Genomic DNA, 18,457 nt, shown 5'->3' with positions numbered 1-18,457 from the left:
CTATGAGTAGGGGCCTTATTTTTTGGTGAAATAAAACTGTTGATTTCGGTGTTAAAACAGACACTATTTCGGTAGGTATTTCGTGAAATAAATTGTTATATTGATCGATGTTTCCTGCGAAATGTTCCTTGTAGTAGCGTATGGGGTAAATGTAACTAACTTTGTGATAAGGGGTTTTAAAGTAAACTCTTGTGATGTATCATTGTTATTAAATCTTAGAAAAACCAAATATGCAAATTGTTATAGAAATAAATATATAAATCACTGATAATTCGAAATGAAGTTAGGTGATGTGCCCTGTGATATATATTTATACATAGCCTACATTTTTAGAGGGGCTGCCTGGCCGAGGCAGTAAAGGCGTGCTCGGTTCACCCAGAAGGACGTGGGTTCAAATCCAAGTCAGGAGGCCGTAAAATTTAAGAAACGAGATTTCCACTTCCGGAGGTGCATATGGCCCTGACGTTCACTCAGCCTACACCAAAAATGAGTACCAGGTTAATTCCTGGGGGCAAAGGCGGCCAGGCATAAAGCTAACCACTCTACCCCATCACATGCCGAGGTTAACAATGGTGGAAAGCCTTTACCTTCCACTCTTCCAAGGGCCTTCATGGTCTGTACGGAGGTGACTTTGCTTTGCATTGCTTCATTTTTAGGCGTTGAATTACTTGTTTCCAAAGTACAAACTAAGCATGGTTTCAACATTATCAGGATGCAGAGTTGTGCGACAGTCAGAAATCATAATGCTTGTGAACACTTGGATGCAAATTCACTGTGGTCTTTTATAAACCCTCTTAAAACTTGGCTCACACTGTCTTCTTTTACTTTCTCAACCAGATGTGCTTTCATTGCATTTTGCAAAGTCATATAGCTCTGGAAGATGTTCATGGATATGCTCTTTTTCCGTGGTCGAGATGAGTAGCTCAGGTGGTTAAAGCGCTGGCTTTCTGACCCCAATTTGGCAGGTTCGATCCCGGCTCAGTCGGGTGGCATTTGAAGGAGTTCAAATACGTCAGCCTCGTGTCACTAGTTTAATGGCATGTAAAAGAACTGCTGCGGGACAACATTCCGGTATCTCGGCGTCTCCAGAAAACGTAAAAGTGGTTAGTGGGACATAAAAACGATAACATTATTGTTACTCAAACAGGCAATTTATTTACAATAGGCCTGCCAATACAGTCATGTTTTACAGTAAAGACAGTATTATTTATCTTTCCTTTTATATTCATTCTGTTCCTCATGCCAGTATTATCCTATTTTTCTAGAGGAATGTTGGCTTGCATGAATGCTTTTTTTTTTTTTTTTTTTTTGTCTATTACAAATTGCTCTCTATAACATTTCAACACCTTTACGATCTGTAAAGTATCGCCGATTGTTATTTGCCGTTTAGAATTATATTCATTTGCTCCGTTCTGATTCTCTGCAGTGTATATCGCATGTTTCAACTTTACGGATATTACCGGTACACTATTGATATATTAGAATCTTTCTTGCAGCATTAAATAGAACCCCTCACTGTTGTAGGCCTATTCTTCGGCCCTCGAAAAACCTGTTGCGACTTCAGTTTTCGGCATTTTTATACTTAAATGTTGGACATTTGCCGATAAATGTTCGTAAGTAACAAACTCTCATTGCGAACTGCTGTACCTACGACTGGTCCTTGTTACGACTACAACGCTATTTGCTGTAATCGATAACAGATATTGATTTTTATCAACTGCCTTGGAGATCGCAGAACTGAATACACATACTTTTGATACACAGCGTGTACCGCTTTATGTGCATTTGTGTGGAGAATACGTTGCCTATGCTATCATACAAGGCCTTGAAATGCACTCATGGAAACGGGTGGCATCCTAGTTCACCATTCAGCTGCTAGGATTGCGTTCTTGCCTTGCATGGCTGTATATGTTAATACGTAAATTAGATCCTAAATAAAAAGAACAATGTTTTTGCGAGTATTGACAGTACTTTATTTATAGAACGGTGCTTCATTGGCTAGAATATGTCATTGAAGTTTCAAAACTTTCCTTTTGAGGGGCTTCTTATTAAGTTTCAAAACTTTCTCTCTTCTACTTGAGTGGCTCGAAGCAATGTTGTCTAATAGAGGTCTCACAAATTTTCATAGTAGAAAAAGAGGTGGTTTGTTGTCTTTACACTTTCTGTACTTAATTTCACTGTTGAACATGTCTTTCGGAAAAAACATACACCTTTTAGTAACTCTCTTCGGGGCAAGTACTGTGTAGCGGAGGTGACAAATTCCGTCATTCACTGCAGAAGTGCCACAGACGATGATTTTTGTTATCTGAGGGCTCCTCGATCTTGAAAATGAATAAGACTTTGAGTAGCTGGAGAAGAGATATGGTCTAAACAGCCGCTACAATCTGTTTTTCTTCTGCCACACGAACCATAATGTCATTTTATTCCGCTAGGCATCTTAGGTATCTGAAGAAGAGCTCGATGTCATCGCTTGTTAGGTTCCTCGTCAATACATAATTCAAATGTATACTTATATGGTACTTTATGCAGGCCACAGTGGATTGGGTAGTCAAGAAATATGCCTGATACATTTCCCTCGTGATCTTTTTTTTTTTTTAACTTTCTCTGCATGCAATTAAATTATCTTAATATATGACAAGAAATAATTAACCAACTGAGGCGTTCATATTCAGTACTAAAAGATGCTCGTTTGTTCTCATTCCTGGAATATGTCCCATGTGAGGAGTTGCAGACGTCATGCACATCGAACAATTCCATAAAATGTTCCATAAAACAAATTGTTCATTTCAAACTGTATTTAATGCTCTCAGGACAAACTACCTCCATACTTTTCAAATCAGAGATTGTTTCAGGGGAGAATACAATATTTTTAGCTCTTGCTACATTCATTTTCTCCAAATTTGTTGGGCAAATTATTTTTCTGGTTGGTTTCCTAATTTACGATTTCTGAGTTTGAAGAGGCCTCTCAAATGATCGCCGGTCACGGTAGCATTGTTCACAAAAAAATTCCAGTGACAAATTTTGGGATCGCCCGATTCTTATGACGTAACTCGGATCAAAACTTAGGAACGGTGGCCTAATTTCATCAGCTTGAAGTGGTATCTCATGCATAATACTTCCTCTGTATAATGTTTCAAACATTGAACATTCACTGGAAACTCGTGCAACAAAATTCCACTACCTTTAATTTTTCGTGAATAAACCATGACTGGAACTGCGAATGCTTACCATCAGACAGATGCATAATACATTCACAACCAACTCAGTAAATAAACATGTTTAAAGGCGCGAACCTGGCAGACAGGGAGCAAGAAAGCGATCCTAGCGGCCCCGCATTGAACTTCAGTGTGACCACTTCGATAGCGTTTTATGGGCTCTATTTCCAGGCCTTGTATTATAACGTAGGCAACGGGAGAATATATGCTTACAGCGCTATCAAGCAAATGAGAAGGAAGCTACGATATTCAAGTTCTGAGAAGCATTTAAAAGTTTATTGGAGAGCTCTTCCGGTCCATTTCGCATTTTTCGCACCAAATGGTGTATATTTCGTGACTATTTGTGCAATTCACGCATTAAATCAAATTTTGCGATATTTTGCGAGTTCATTTTGCTAAAATACGGTAATTTTAGTATCTGGGAAGTCATGTATAGACAAGGAAGAAGATATTTTTAAAAAACTTGTGCATATCGTTAATACCAAAAAATACTGCCCCTATCTATGAGCAACTGATATTGTGTGTGTGAGCTATATGTTGTGTGTCACTTTCAATGATATCAAAAGCATTGTGCTTTTCCGATCCCAAGGTGGGAGGAGTACTTCATGAGCATTAAAATCCTTTGCCATTCCCCACTTAGTGACGGCTGCCTGGCCAGAATTACCATGTTTTCTGATGGGAATTAAAGTCCAAATAAACACAGCAGCAGAAATATTACTTGTTAAAGAAAACTTAGAAGTCAAACAAATAAAGATATGAATGTAATTTCTTTTTCATTTTGTTTAGAAATGATTAGTGCATATATATTTGTACTCACCCTGATTTTGAATGTAAATATTGCCCAAGTTTCCTAAACCCTTTCATTGTCACTGTCTGCCTTACTAATGGGCACATGCTAAATTCTCCTAGTAAGTAAGTCATTTTCAGGTAAAACAACCAAACCCATATCTACATATGCCCTTATACCATCAACATAATGTTTTGTCAGGTAGTAACAACATTGCCAGTTTTTCTTTGTAAATATTTGGCATGAACATTTATCTGCTTTACTACAAGCTCATAAAATTCCCATCCCACACATAATTAAAAAAGTACATTTTTCTGAACTCTCGAAAGATAAATCATGGTTTGAACCAACATTGTTTTCCCATATTTCCAGTTCATTAGAATGATTATTGTGATATTACTTGTAACATTTATCTGTAGTCTTGTCTCTTAGTCTTCTCACAGTATTTGTTCCTGTTTTTCATGATTCTTTTAATCATTATCAGTAGTACATTCATCAGAATATTATTTTGAACCTCTACTAGAAAGTTTACTATTTCCACTAATCTCAAACGCACTCCAATTTCACATTCTTTCAAACCTTGTGACACTTCTCCCCTATAAGTAGACGACAGGATGAGAACTCCTCAATCATAAATAATCTCGAACAAGAATACGTTTATAAACTAGGTCTGCTTGTGAAATACACACAGGAAAGACTGTCAGCAAGGTGCTAAGAGCTTGCTGAGTCATGAGAATGCATCGTGGTTTCATGAGACCCATCAATATTTCCGTCAACACATTTCTAATGACCGTGTGTGTAACTAGCGCTTTGTAGCGTTCAGAGCGACAGGTGAGTCATAAAATTCGAGTGCTCTTTAGCATTAGGAAGGGCATAGGGTTAAAAAAAGAATTCTCCCAAAATTGATATTTTCCTGATATTTATTGTTCATCATTATCATATTTAGGTTCATTATATACACCAGAATCACGACTATTATAGGAAGTAGAGGCAATTTCTTCTTCAATTCTGGGTGCCGGAGAATCCCATGGTTGTAGTTGTCCACTTCCCCAGCAGAGGTAGATAATGGCCCCAAAAACATACATAGCGCTGTTGATCAAGAATACTATTTGCCACTGATTCATCTTTTGCTGGAAAATACAAGCCCAACAGTGTACTTAGTAGCAGCAAGTATCACAAATCAATTGTCTGTTGAATATGTAGGATGGTTGTAATTACATTACATTAATAATGAGGTAATCTGGACTAAAACTGATGCAGGAATCTCCTTATCCTTTTGTTTTTTTATGTTTGTCCTTGTCCCATCTTTCTGTTGCTCTCTCTTCCCAATCTTGCCTACCATTGTGTTTATCCTGTTATGTATTGCTGCGTTCAAAATGTGTCTGCGGCGCAACAATGTTAGGAAAATACAGTCAGCTAATCATGCATTTGACCGATGCTAACTCTCTGTATTACAAAGGAAAGCACCCATAAAGATGCAAACATAACAGGGCCGTGAATATGAAAGTTCTCTTGATTATTGCCAGTGAACGACTTGTCCAGCTGGCGTGCACTTCAACCCCTCTCTTTTCGTTCATTTTCGTAACCTACATTTCATGATCTTAAAGACTGTATAAATGGAAATAATAATTAATAATTAAATAAACTAACTTTTCCAAGCCTGAAGTGGATGTTGTTCTAGAATGGTCAACTCATATCCGTCCATCAGAACATAATTCTGCTCTTGAAGGAAACTTTATGTAGCAAGGAGACAATGATGCTGATCTCCAATACATCACTAATAATACATTGTGCTGTTGTGTGATATACATAGTGATGTCCCCAGTTAATCTGTTGAATGTACTAGCTGCATGTGTGCTTGAAGCAATTAAGTCTATTGACGGTGGAAACAGGGTTATTTTGATTAGCAGGAAATTCTAACCTGTCATTTATTTCGTCTAACAACTACCACACAGTTTCTTTAGATAGGAAGATTGAAGAGAGATTATCACCATAATCTTCAAAAGGTCCCTTTCCACAATTACTCCGATAAGATTTCAGTCATGGTTCAGATGGTCAAGATAGAAAATTTCATCTTGGTGCCATCCAAAACATCTAAATGCATCTTAATGTGTGTGTAGATTTAACCCACATCCTATAGAGAAAAAGACATCAATCCATGGTCAAGTATTACTGTGGTCATCTCCCTTGTTTGTTTTGTTTCACCAACATACATGCTTTGCAGCTACATTCAATGTGGTATACTCCAGGAGCCTGTAGTTATATTGTGTGTTTTACTGGTCGTAGATAACGTGCTAGCTTCCGGTGTGGTTTATAGATGGTTTTTATGTCGTGTTTGTACAATATCTTGCCAATCCTGCCTGTAGTGTTTTTAATGTATGGCAGTATCGCTGTTTTCGGGTAGGTCAGTTCTTCTTTCCCGTTGTTTTCTCCTACGGACAAAACGTCTGATCTCCACCCGCCTAAAAGAACATATCCGTCACACCAAGAACCAAAACACAGATATCTCAGCGGTAACCAAGCATTCCTACAAAACAAGGCACAGAATATCATTTGACAAGATGAAGATCCTAGCAGCTATCCCTTGGAATCTGGAAAGGAAAATCCGCGAGGCTATCGAAATCAAGAAACATCCGAACAATATGAATTTAGAAGAAGGATATAAAATCAGTAGTTCTTGGATGCCTATCATTCATAGTTTAAGACATACAGACCTCAACATTAACACGCAGTCCGAACCTCCAATTACATAACAGCATGGGCAAGCCCCACTACCTGGCTGTGACACATACCTTTCACAACCGGGCGAGTTGGCCGTGCGCGTAGAGGCGCGCGGCTGTGAACTTGCATCCGGGAGATAGTAGGTTCGAATCTGACTATCGGCAGCCCTGAAGATGGTTTTCCATGGTTTCCCATTTTCACACCAGGCAAATGCTGGGGCTGTACCTTAATTAAGGCCATGGCCGCTTCCTTCCAACTCCTAGGCCTTTCCTATCCCATCGTCGCCATACGACCTATCTGTGTCGGTGCGACGTAAAGCCCCTAGCAAAAAAAATACCTTTCACACTTCTCATGAGACAGCCAGGGGGCTTACATCAGCCAGGAAGGCTAGGATATAAAAGACCAAAGTCAAGAACCACCCTTATAGTGTGATTGCTGCCTGGAAGACTGACTACCTCGGATCGAGTAGGGATATTTCAGTCGCCTTGAAAAAGAATGCTGCAATGTATTTGAAACGTCGGCAAACTGTACGTAATGTACAGATAACAACAACACAGTTCAACCTGGAAAATAAAATAAATAATTCTACACACCGTGGAAGCTTCACCTCTAAGGTTCTATTGCTTTGTTCTTATTGGTAATAAGGTTGCCATCTTCATCTTCAATCACCCATGTACATGGTTTGAACTCATGAGAAATGCTGTTATCTTTTTTAAAAAGATCACATGTTTGATTCAACTTTTGATGGTGATCTATTTCATCACAAATACTAGTGAGGAACTGTGCCTTGTCAATTCTGCAACTGTGCTGTATTTCACAACAAAGTGCTTCTTAGTCTTGCTTGGTTTGAATGCCACGTTTCTTTAGCATGTTCCTCTCTTCTATCAGCAGTAGAGTGGTGTCTGATATCCAGGGGTGCTTAGCTTGGGGAGGCTTAGTAATTGGTTCAGGGAGAGAAGAATGAATCATTGTCTTGAAGTTGTCCCATGTTTGAGAGGCTGGCCCTTCTTCCTGTACTTGCTGAAGTTTTGGTCTTATTCTTTCACCAAAATCTTGGAGGACATTTTTGTCTGAAATGCAAACCTGTCTCACTCTCTCTTTCTTGATCAATTTCAGTTTGATCCACATTTCCTTGGATAGCATAATATGGTCACCACAGTCTGCTCCGGGATAGGTCTTGCAATTCAGTCCAGAAGTCCGCCAACGTTGCCTCACCAAAATTAAATCAATCTGATTTTGAACCCTGTTGTCAGAAGAAATCCATGTGTATTGAAGCTGTGGGTGATGCTGGAAGAGGGTATTTCAAATAGACAGTTTATTGCTAACACAAAATGCTAGCAGACGCTCACCACGTTCGTTTCTCATACCCAAACCATGCCCTCCAATCATATGTCTCAAGTGTCTTTAGTAGTCTCACCTGTCTTTGCATTAAGATCACCCTGAATGACTAATATTTCCTCCTGAGGTATCTTTCTGATTTCCTTTTGAATTCATAGAATTCATCTATTTCATCATACAGTGCAACAGCAGTGAAAGCATGAACCTGAATGATGTTGATCCTACACAAAAAAGCATCCATCTTAATGGAGACGATTCTGTCAGAGACCGGCTCATATACCATGATAGCACTGGCTAGAATTTTAGGAATTACTACGACGACACCATTCTGACTCCAATCCTCACTTCCAGAAAAATATACAGTGTTATCTGAGTGAGTGACAAAGTGGCCACAACCTTTCCAATGTGTCTCGCTGAGTTCAAGCATGTTCAGATTGCTCTTTCAACAAGAGACAGTTTACCTGTCTGTAAGAGACCTTGTACATTCCAAGTTGCGATCTTTCTAACTACGCACAGAGATGGTTTGGATTGATTTGCACGTTCTGAGGCTCCTCTCAACCATGTCCTCTCCCAGAGATCCGACTGGGAGACTTACTCCGGACACTGATTTATGATTGAGCAAAGCCATGAGTTTGTCTCGGGAAAATTAAACAGTGGTGGTTTCCCATTGCCTTCCACTGACTCCCAATGCCAATCTGTTCACTGACCCAGCTTCCCACTGGGGTTGCGTACCCAATCTTCCACTGGGTTGCTTGGCTTAACAAGGGCATCACTTGTAGGTAGGAAATGTAGAATTGAGTTGAGAGAGGCTAAGAGAATTCTCTTGTTGAGTTCTTATATTCACATCACACTTCCATTTAGCCAGAGTCTCAAGGTGGTCGCAGAGAAATTCCCTAGGTCAGTTCCCAGGGCTTATTATTATTATTATTATTTATTATTTATTATTATTATTATTATTATTATTATTGCTCAAGAAAGCGGGTTTATATTGTGAAGGCACTCACCGAAACGAGCTTGTATGGTTATTTTAAGCCCCATTGCATGGTAGATATGTTTGTTTACAACTGGAACGACAGAATATTGAGTGAAATATTGAAAAGTTTGCGGTGAAATAATCCTGCTGTGAGCAGCCATCTTGCCAAAGATCAAAATCACGTAGAAGGTACACTGCGGTAGATAGACGATCGCTTTATAGTGTAAGCGCTCCCAGCCGCCTACTCAGAACTTCATCTCCTTGACTCAAGACACGGCCAGCTAGACTCTCACATTGGCATGATGGCAGAAGCAGACATTCTGTGTGATACAGTGGAGCTCCCTGGTGTATCAAGGGAAAGTATCCACATTGGCCGAAATGGTAGGAGTATTGACCTAAATCTGATTGATGATATCAGTCGGCAGATAATGGATAATCAATACAAAGAAGAGGTGCATCTTGAGACTGCAAGATCACTGTTAAAGAACATAATGGCTATTCCTCTCAAATTCTCAAAACGGAAATAAAGAATGGTCTCATGAAGCTGGAAGAAGCCTTAGAGGCTGGAGCAGCATGCAGGATGTCATGGAAGAAATCTGCAGAAGAACAAAAGCAGAGACCAATTACCATGGAGAATAAGGAATTGTCCAACACATCACCAGTGACAAATGACTCGAAGGAGGAAGATCAAGGAAAATGGGAGACGTTTCTGTCAAAGAAGAGTGAGGATAGGAAGCACGAAGATATTCCAACGAAACAGGCCAGTAATGATCCTGAAACTACAGTGCTTAGCGAAAGTGGGAAACGACCTCATTCTAAATCTAGGAGTCGTACAGAAGCTGTAATCATCAAACCGATGAACGGTAAGACTTTCACTGATGTTTTGAAGGATATCAGGAACAGGGTGAAGCCGGAAGACAGTGGAGTAGGCATTCGATCCATCCGTAAAAAAAGAGCTGGAGCTGCCCTTATTAAATTCAACAAAACAACTAAGATTGAAAATAGGGAGGTATTCAGTAATTCTCTGAGAGATGCCCTCGGACGTGATGGCGATGTAAAGGTGTTAATCCCCCGAACTACACTGGAGATTCGAGACATGGATGGCGTCACTACCGCCGCAGACGTGGAGGAAGCTGTAAGACGAGATTCCGGAAATCCCCATGGAGAACTTAAAATATCGGTCTCGAAACCAAACAGCTGGGGACAGAAACTTGCCGTCTTCAAAACCAAAGCCTAGGACGCTCAGAAATTACTTTAAGCAGGAAGAATTAAGATAGGATGGCTATACTGCAGAGTAAGAGCTAGAACCATGTTACCTCGCTGCTTCCGATGCCTATCATATGGTCACCTGGCAAGAAACTGCACAGGCCCCGACAGAAGTAAGCTCTGTTTTAAGTATGAAGAATCTGGCCACAAGGCAGTAGACTGTAAAAAGAACAATCCGCTATGTATGCTTTGTACAGACAAGGGTTTCAATGAAGCTAAACAATATCACATTCCTGGATCGGGAGCATGTGCAATATTTCGTGAAGCTCTGGAGAAGGCAAAAAATCACAGTAAATGATGCGAATACTTCAAGCAAACATGCACAGGAGTCAAACAGCTAACGATCTTATGACACAGCTGATTTACGAGATGGAAGTAGACATCATTATTATTAGCGAACCATATCAAGAGAGGGACCATCCAGGGTGGTTTGTGGATAACCTCGGAACAGCTGCAATTTGGATACCAGATGTAGGAAAAGTCCCAGTAACACAGCATGGATGCGATCACGGTTTTGTTTGGGTACAGACTGGGGGAATCACTATTGTAAGCTGTTATTTTACGCCAAATGAATCTGTTTCCAACTTTCAGATGAAAATTGATGGTCTTGAGGATATAATACGCAGAATGGAAAAAAAAAAAAAAACTAGTGGTCGCTGGTGACGTAAATGCTCAAGCGTTGGAATGGGGCATGCCACAAACAGACTCCAGAGGACGTCGTATAATGGAGATGGCAGCCAGAACGGGTTTGGTGGTCAACAACATTGGAAGTGTGCCAACATTCCGACGGTCAGGATGCCAGGGAACAATACCGGATGTAAACTTTTCATCAGAGGATATTACGCCTAAGATTTCTGAATGGCAAGTGATTGAGAACTACACGGGGAGCGATCACCAATATATCATCTTTCGACTGCTCCAAGAATCTCCTCAAGAAAGAAACATCTTGCGCAGGCCAGCACGGTGGAACGTAGCCAGTATTGACAAGGAAACGTTCATTGATGTAATACGGAATGGAATGGAGAACATAACTGAAAACTGTTCTACTCGTAGAGGGAAAGAAGCAGCTGGTGTATGTGTTGAACTCACTATGCGGCTAATCCATCAAGCATGCAATGCCTCAATGCCCCGAAGGAGACCGCGAAATAGCAAGCGCCCAGCATACTGGTGGACCGAAGAGTTTGCTGAACTGAGAAAGAATTGTCTGCGACTTCGACGCAGGGCTCAGAGGATGAGAGGCAGTCAAGAGAATACCTCAGTCACAGCGGAGTACAAGTCAGCGAAGAAGGAACTCCGTAATGCAATCAGTGGGCACTGGCTAAAGAAGTAGATGATGATCCATGGGGACAAGGTTATAAGATTGTAATGAAGAAACTCGGGACATTTTCAACCCCGAGTGCGGATCCGCAAACAATTAAACAAATTGTGGATACACTATTCCCAGACCATTCAGAGAGGATTGACTGTGATGACGAAAAAGAACTGGATGATATACCCCTCTTCACTGTAGAAGAGCTGAATAGAGCTATTAGCTCTCTTAGAAACAAGGACCAGATGGTATACCTACAGAAGTGTTAAAGATAATAGCAGAACTATGTCCAGAACTGTTGCTGAATATGTACAATCATTGCCTGCAAACGGGAGTTTTTAGTCCCCGATGGAAAATGGCTCGTTTGGTTCTGATCAGCAAAGGAAAACTTGGCGGTTATAGACCTTTATGTATGCTGGACACAGCCGGAAAAGGCCTGGAGAAACTTCCGCAGCCCAAAATCCTCTCAGCAGTTCAACTAGCAGGGGAGCTATCTGTTCGCCAACATGGATTTCGGAGAGGACACTCGACGCTAGATGCAGTGTGGGAGGTGGTGAATACAGCAGAAAGGGCACAAATGGGCAACCATCATTCCCGTAAATTGACACTTCTTGTGACCCTGGATGTGAAGAATGCCTTCAATTCGGCAAGATGGAGCGACATGTTGGTAGCTCTTGAGGAAACTTTCAAGCTACCACAATATCTTATGCGCATAATGAGAGATTACTTCAAAGATCACACTCTGTTGTATGATACGGAAGACGGAGAAAAGACAAAACACCTGACGGCTGGTGCAGCGCAGGGATCGATCCTTGGTCCAGATCTTTGGAACATAATGTATGATGGCTTGTTACGTTTGGAGATGCCAGAGGACACAAAGCTTGTGGGCTACGCTGATGATGTGGCCGCCTTGATAGTAGCTCGTAATGTTGAAATGGCTCAAATCAAACTGAACCAGGTGATGCGGCGCATAAAAGAATGGATGATGAACCACAGTCTAACATTAGCCGAACACAAAATGGAGATAGTTCTTCTGACGAGGAAAAGGATCGAAACTCTTGTACCAAGGACTGTTGGAGAGTTAGTGATTGAAACATCTGCTAACACAAAATATCTAGGAGTGACACTTGACTCCAAGCTCACATTCTGGAATCATATTCAGAGAGCGATAGACAAAGCAGTAAAATACATGACTGCACTTAGCAGACTAATGGGAAATATTAAAGGTCCGAAATCCAGCAAACGACGTCTTCTCATGTCGACGGTTCAGTCAGTGCTCCTATATGGCTCTGAAATCTGGGCTGAATCCATGAGATTCGCTTGGTATCGGAGAAGGATAGCTGCTGTACAATGGAGAGCGGCTTTATGTATTGCATGCGCATACCGCACGGTTTCCGAACCTGCAATCCTCACGGTGGCAGCAATAGCCCCAATAGACCTACTTGCATTGGAGTGACATGAAATCTGGCGTACCCAAGGAGAGCTGGGAAATAAATGTGCAAAGAAGCGTGCCTTCAGTCAACGGATGAGCCGATGGCAACTCAGATGGGAAAGTGACCCTCGAGGCAAATGGACCAAGTGACTGATACCACGCTTGGATATCTGGGTTGAAAGGGCCCATGGTGAAGTAAATTACTACCTCACGCAGCTTCTAAGAGGGCATGGATATTTCCGGAAATTCCTGCATAAAATGGGCAGAGCTAATGACGCAGCATGCATATACTGTGATGACATTGACAACGTATTTCACATCTTTTTTGTATGCGGCCATTGGACGATTCAGAGAAGATGTGTGGAAACTGAACTAGGAGAATTGACAGCAGATAATATTATTTCGGTGATGCTGCAAAACCAGGAATCCTGGGATCGCGTGGCAGTGTACGTGGAGAACGTCCTTCATCAGAAGAAGAAGGATTTGGAAGCATACGAACGTTCGTAAAGGAGAAATGAAGAAAGATGATGTCTGAAAGACAAAGCACAATATCACCCTGAAGTAATGCGAGAGCGGTTCCGGGGTGATGATACACATCGTGGGAAAAGGGTGTGTGGTTTTTAGTGGGTAAGAATCCCACACACTTGTGGAGTGCGGACCCTTCACAAGTGTCTTTTGAAGATTTTCCACAATCCCTTGTAAAAAAAATATTATTATTATTATTATTATTATTATTATTATTATGCAATGATCGAAGCTTTCATTGGTAATCACCCGTATATTGATATGGAAAGTGAGTATAAGTAATATTTAATATACGTGCTTTCAATATTTAATAGGATAAACGACGGTAGTGGGTGAAAAGTTCAAGACATTGATATTGTGTGTTAGTGAAATTGCATTTTTAGGTTACCTAGTTTCGTCATAGAAAATAACAGAGAATAGATATTTCTCTGTGACCTGAGTCACGGCCAGCTGGACTCCCTATATGGCACGATGTCTGGAACTGGAATCCAATGTGACCGTGGATTTGAATCCAGCATCTATGGAACATGGCCACAATATCACGGACGTGGAGCGCACACATGATACATGCAATAGTAGTATTGAGCAGAATGCGAAAACAAATTTGAGGCTTGATATCACTCAACAAATTATGGAGGATATGTTAAAAGAGGAAGAACAACTGGAAATCGCCAGGGGCCTGTTGAAAAGTATTCTTGCAATTCAGCAGAAAAATATGAAGATGGAAATTCAGCAAGGTTTAAAGAAATAGGAGGAAGCCCTAGATGCAGGATGTACGCACAGAAAGGCTTGGAAAGCAACTAGAGCATTAATGCAAAAGGATTTGCACGTTCAAGAGAAAGTAGAACAGAGCACCACAAACAGAAATGTAGAACAGGATAACTGGGAAATAGCGTTATCCAAGAAGAAGAAGAGGGAACAGAGGCAGATGAAGATGAAGGTACTCAACCTGAACCAGTACCAGTATCTGAAACTGTTAAAAAGAACGAGCAACGGAAACGTTCAACTATAAGAAGCCGCCCAGAAGCCGTACTTATTAAACCGATGAATGGCAAGACTTTCGCAGATGTTGTGAAGGATATCCGCAGCAAGGTGAACCCAGAAGACAGTGGCGCTGGTATTAGGTCGATCAGGAAAACTATATCTGGAGCGGTTCTTCTTGAATTTAATAAGGCCACGGAAAAGGAGAATAGAGAAAATTTTAATAAATCATGATGGCGAAGTAAAGGTTTTGACGCCTAGAACTACATTGGAAATTCGGGATATGGACAGTGCCACCACTATTTCCAATGTAGAGGAGGCTGTAAGACAAGAAATAGAAAATCTTAATCAAGAATTGAAGGTCTCAATCATAAATCCGTACAGCAGGGAACAAAAACTCGCCATTGTGGAGATAGAAGGTAGCGAGGCATGAAAGCTGTTAAACATAGGCAAAATAAAAGTAGGCTGGCTGTACTGCAGAGTAAGACAGTGGGCCATAGTTCCTCGGTGCTTTAGATGTCTGTCATATGGGCATCAAGCACAAAACTGTAAAGGATTGGACAGAAGTAAACTCTGCTTTAAGTGCGGGGAAGCTGGTCACAAGGCAGTAGGATGCAAAACGAATCTACGATGCATAATTTGCACAGATATGGGTGTTGAAGAGTCCAAACAACATCATGCTCTTGGCTCAGGCAAGTGTATTGTGTTTCGTGAAGCACTAGAAAAGGCCAAAAAGCTGTGGTGAATGGTACAGATCCTTCAAGCCAATATACACAGGAGTCTAACTGCCAATGATCTATTGACGCAGATGACCTATGAGATAGGAGCAGACATCTTGATTCTTAGCGAACAATATCAAGACAAAGATCAACCAGGCTGGTTTTCAGACATGGGACAGCTGCGATATGGGTACCAGACCTTGGAAAATATTCAGTTATAAATCAAGGATGCGGAGATGGGTTTGTCTGGGCCCAAGTTGAGAAGGTAATTTTTGTCAGCTGTTATTTTATCCCGAATGAGACTATTTCTGACTTCCAGACAAAACTAGATGGGCTTGAAGATACTCTGCAAGGGATGAACACTAACCTAGTTGTTGCTGGTGATTTTAATGCTCAGGCAGTTGAATGGAACATGCCTCAAACATATTCTAGAGGGCGGCGTACAATGGAGATGGTTGCCAGATTGGGATTAATGGTTATCAACGTTGGTAATATGACAACCTTTCGGCGACCTGGGTGTCAGGGAACTATACCAGATGTAACCTTTGCTTCTGAAGACAATTGTGTCTAGGATAACTGAATGGCGAGTAATTGAAGAATATACTGGAAGCGATCATCAGTATATCACTTTTCGTGTACTTCAAGAGACTCCGCATCTAAGGATTACCACATGCAAGCCAGAAAGATGGAACATAGCCACTATGGATAGAGAAAAATTTCATGAAGTAATACAGAATGGAATGGACCGTATGACGGATACATGTCACGGAGGCAAAAGAAGCATAATTGCTAATAAATGCGTGGAACACACCATGAGACTCCTTCAGCAAGTATATGATGCATCAATGACCAGAATCAAGCAACAGAGAGGCAAGCGTCCAGCATATTGGTGGAATGAAGAAATTGCTGAGCTGAGGAAACAATGCCTGCGACTCAGACGAAGGACACAAAGCTCTCTCAGTAGAGTATAAGACTATGAAGAAAAGGCTGTGAAATACAATTAAAAGAGTAAAGCCAACAAGTGGTGGGAAATGTCTAAGGAAGTGGATGAAAATCCATGGGGATTAGGGTATAAAATTGTTATGAAGAAATTTGGGGAGCTACCAAGCCCTATCATGGATCCACGCACCATGGAAGAAATAGTACACACACTATTCCCTGATCATGCAGAGAGGATTGATGATGAGGCCGAGAAAGAACTAGATAATGTACCACCTTTTACAACTGAAGAATTGATAACAGCAATTAATTCCCTTAGAAATAAGAAAGCCCCTGAACCAGATGGTATTCCAGCAGAAGTAATGAAGGTGGCAGTCGAATTATGTCCTCAACTGCTGTTGAGAATGTATAATCATTGTTTGGAAGTGGGAATTTTTAGCTTTTGTTGGAAGATAGCTAGATTGGTTCTGATCAGTAAAGGGAAAACTGGGGGTTACAGACCTCTATGTATGCTGGATACCACCGGGAAAGGTTTAGAGAAGCTACTACAACCGAGAATACTAGCAGCAGCCCGATTAGCTGGCGACCTATCTGACCAACAACATGGATTTCGCAGAGGTCACTCAACGCTAGATGCTGTGAAGGAAGTGGTGAAGACAGCAGAACGAGCTCAAATGGGTAATCATTACTCTAGAAAGCTGAAGCTTCTTGTGACTCTAGATGTTAAAAATGCTTTCAACTCGGCAAGATGGAGTGATATTCTGGAAGCTCTACAAGAAACTTTCAAGCTACCAGAATGTCTCATGTATATACTGCAAGACTATTTGAAAGACCGTACATTGTTATACGACACAGAAGATGGTCAGAGAAGAAAATGGCTCACAGCTGGTGCAGCGCAAGGCTCAATTCTCAGACCACTCCTTTGGAATATCATGTATGATGGTTTGTTACGGCTGGAGATGCCAGAAGATGTAAAACTTGTGGGTTATGCTGATGATGTGGCTGCTGTGATAGTAACCCGTAACCTAGAGCTGGCTCATTTTAAATTGAATCAGGTGATGTGACGTGTCAAAGAATGGATGATAAATCACAAGTTAGAACTCACAGATCATAAAAACGGAAATTGTCCTCCTGACAAGGAAAAGGATTAATACTGTTGTACCAATGCAGATCGGGCAGATAGCCATCGAAACAACTAGGAGCACAAAATATCTTGGTGTAACGCTTGATACTAAGCTTGTATATTGGGACCACATCCAACGGGTAACAGATAAGGCAGCGAAAACCATGATTGCACTGAGTAGACTCATGGGAAATATCAAGGGGCCGATATCTAGTAAAAGGCGGCTTCTCATGTCGACTGTTCAATCGATACTGCTATACAGATTGAAATAATAACATACAGTTCGGAAATTTGGGCTGAATCGTTAAAAATTGCGAAATATCGGACAAGAATTGCGGCTGTACAACAGAGAGCAGCTTTACGAATTGCGCATATCGCACAGTATCAGAACCTGAGATTCTAATAGTAGCAGCAGTAGCTCCTATTGACTTGTTGGCCTTCGAAAGACAAGAAATTTGGCTCACACAAGAAGAGCTAGGAAGGAAAAAGGCAAAGGCTTTGGCTCTTAGTCGCAGAATGCAATGATGGCAAACAAGATGGGGAGATGTCTCTAGAGGGAAATGGACGAAAAGACTGATACCTTCTCTGGGCGTATGGGTTGGCCGAAATCATGGTGAAGTGAACTACTATCTCACACAGTTCTTGGCAGGTCATGGATACTTCCAAAAATTTCTTCATAGGCTAGGGCTAGCAACTAGTCCGGTGTGCATATACTGCGGCGATATCGATGACGTATTACATACTTTCTTTGTGTGTGTTCATTGGCTGCCACAAAGAAGATGCTTAGAAGTTATGCAGGGAGAATTGACGCCAGAAGGGATCGTGTCAGTTATGCTACAAAGTTAAGAATCTTGGGACCAAGTGGCAGTCTACATAGAAAATCTTCTGCATCAGAAGAAGAAGGACCTGGACGATTACGACAGACAGTAAAGCAAAAGAAGGAAGATGAAGCACAAGATGCATTAAGCACGACATCCGTCCTGAAGTAATGCGAGAGCGGTTTCTGGGGCGGAGATAAACATCATGGGAAAAGGGAGTGTGGTTTTTAGTGGGTAAGAATCTCCACACACTTGTTGAGTGCAGACCCTCACAAGTGTCTTATGAAAGTTTTTCCACACTCCCTCGCAAA

At 41.2% G+C, this 18,457-nt stretch overlaps 1 protein-coding gene across 1 annotated transcript in view; it reads right to left on the bottom strand.

The window, feature by feature from the left end:
* Positions 1-4,922: 4,922 nt before the first annotated feature.
* The window catches only part of LOC136857234 (uncharacterized), a 229,969-nt gene continuing 216,434 nt past the window's right edge, over positions 4,923-18,457 (bottom strand). The window contains exon 9 of the mRNA XM_068225001.1: positions 4,923-5,132. Within this exon, the coding sequence (XP_068081102.1) occupies positions 4,923-5,132 (210 nt within the window). The remainder of the gene's footprint in view (positions 5,133-18,457) is intronic.

The sequence above is a fragment of the Anabrus simplex genome, chromosome 1 (assembly GCF_040414725.1).
Source record: "Anabrus simplex isolate iqAnaSimp1 chromosome 1, ASM4041472v1, whole genome shotgun sequence".
NCBI classification, from domain to species: domain Eukaryota; kingdom Metazoa; phylum Arthropoda; class Insecta; order Orthoptera; family Tettigoniidae; genus Anabrus; species Anabrus simplex.
Note: the sequence above shows the minus strand (reverse complement) of the source record. Positions and strands in the feature narration are given on the sequence as shown.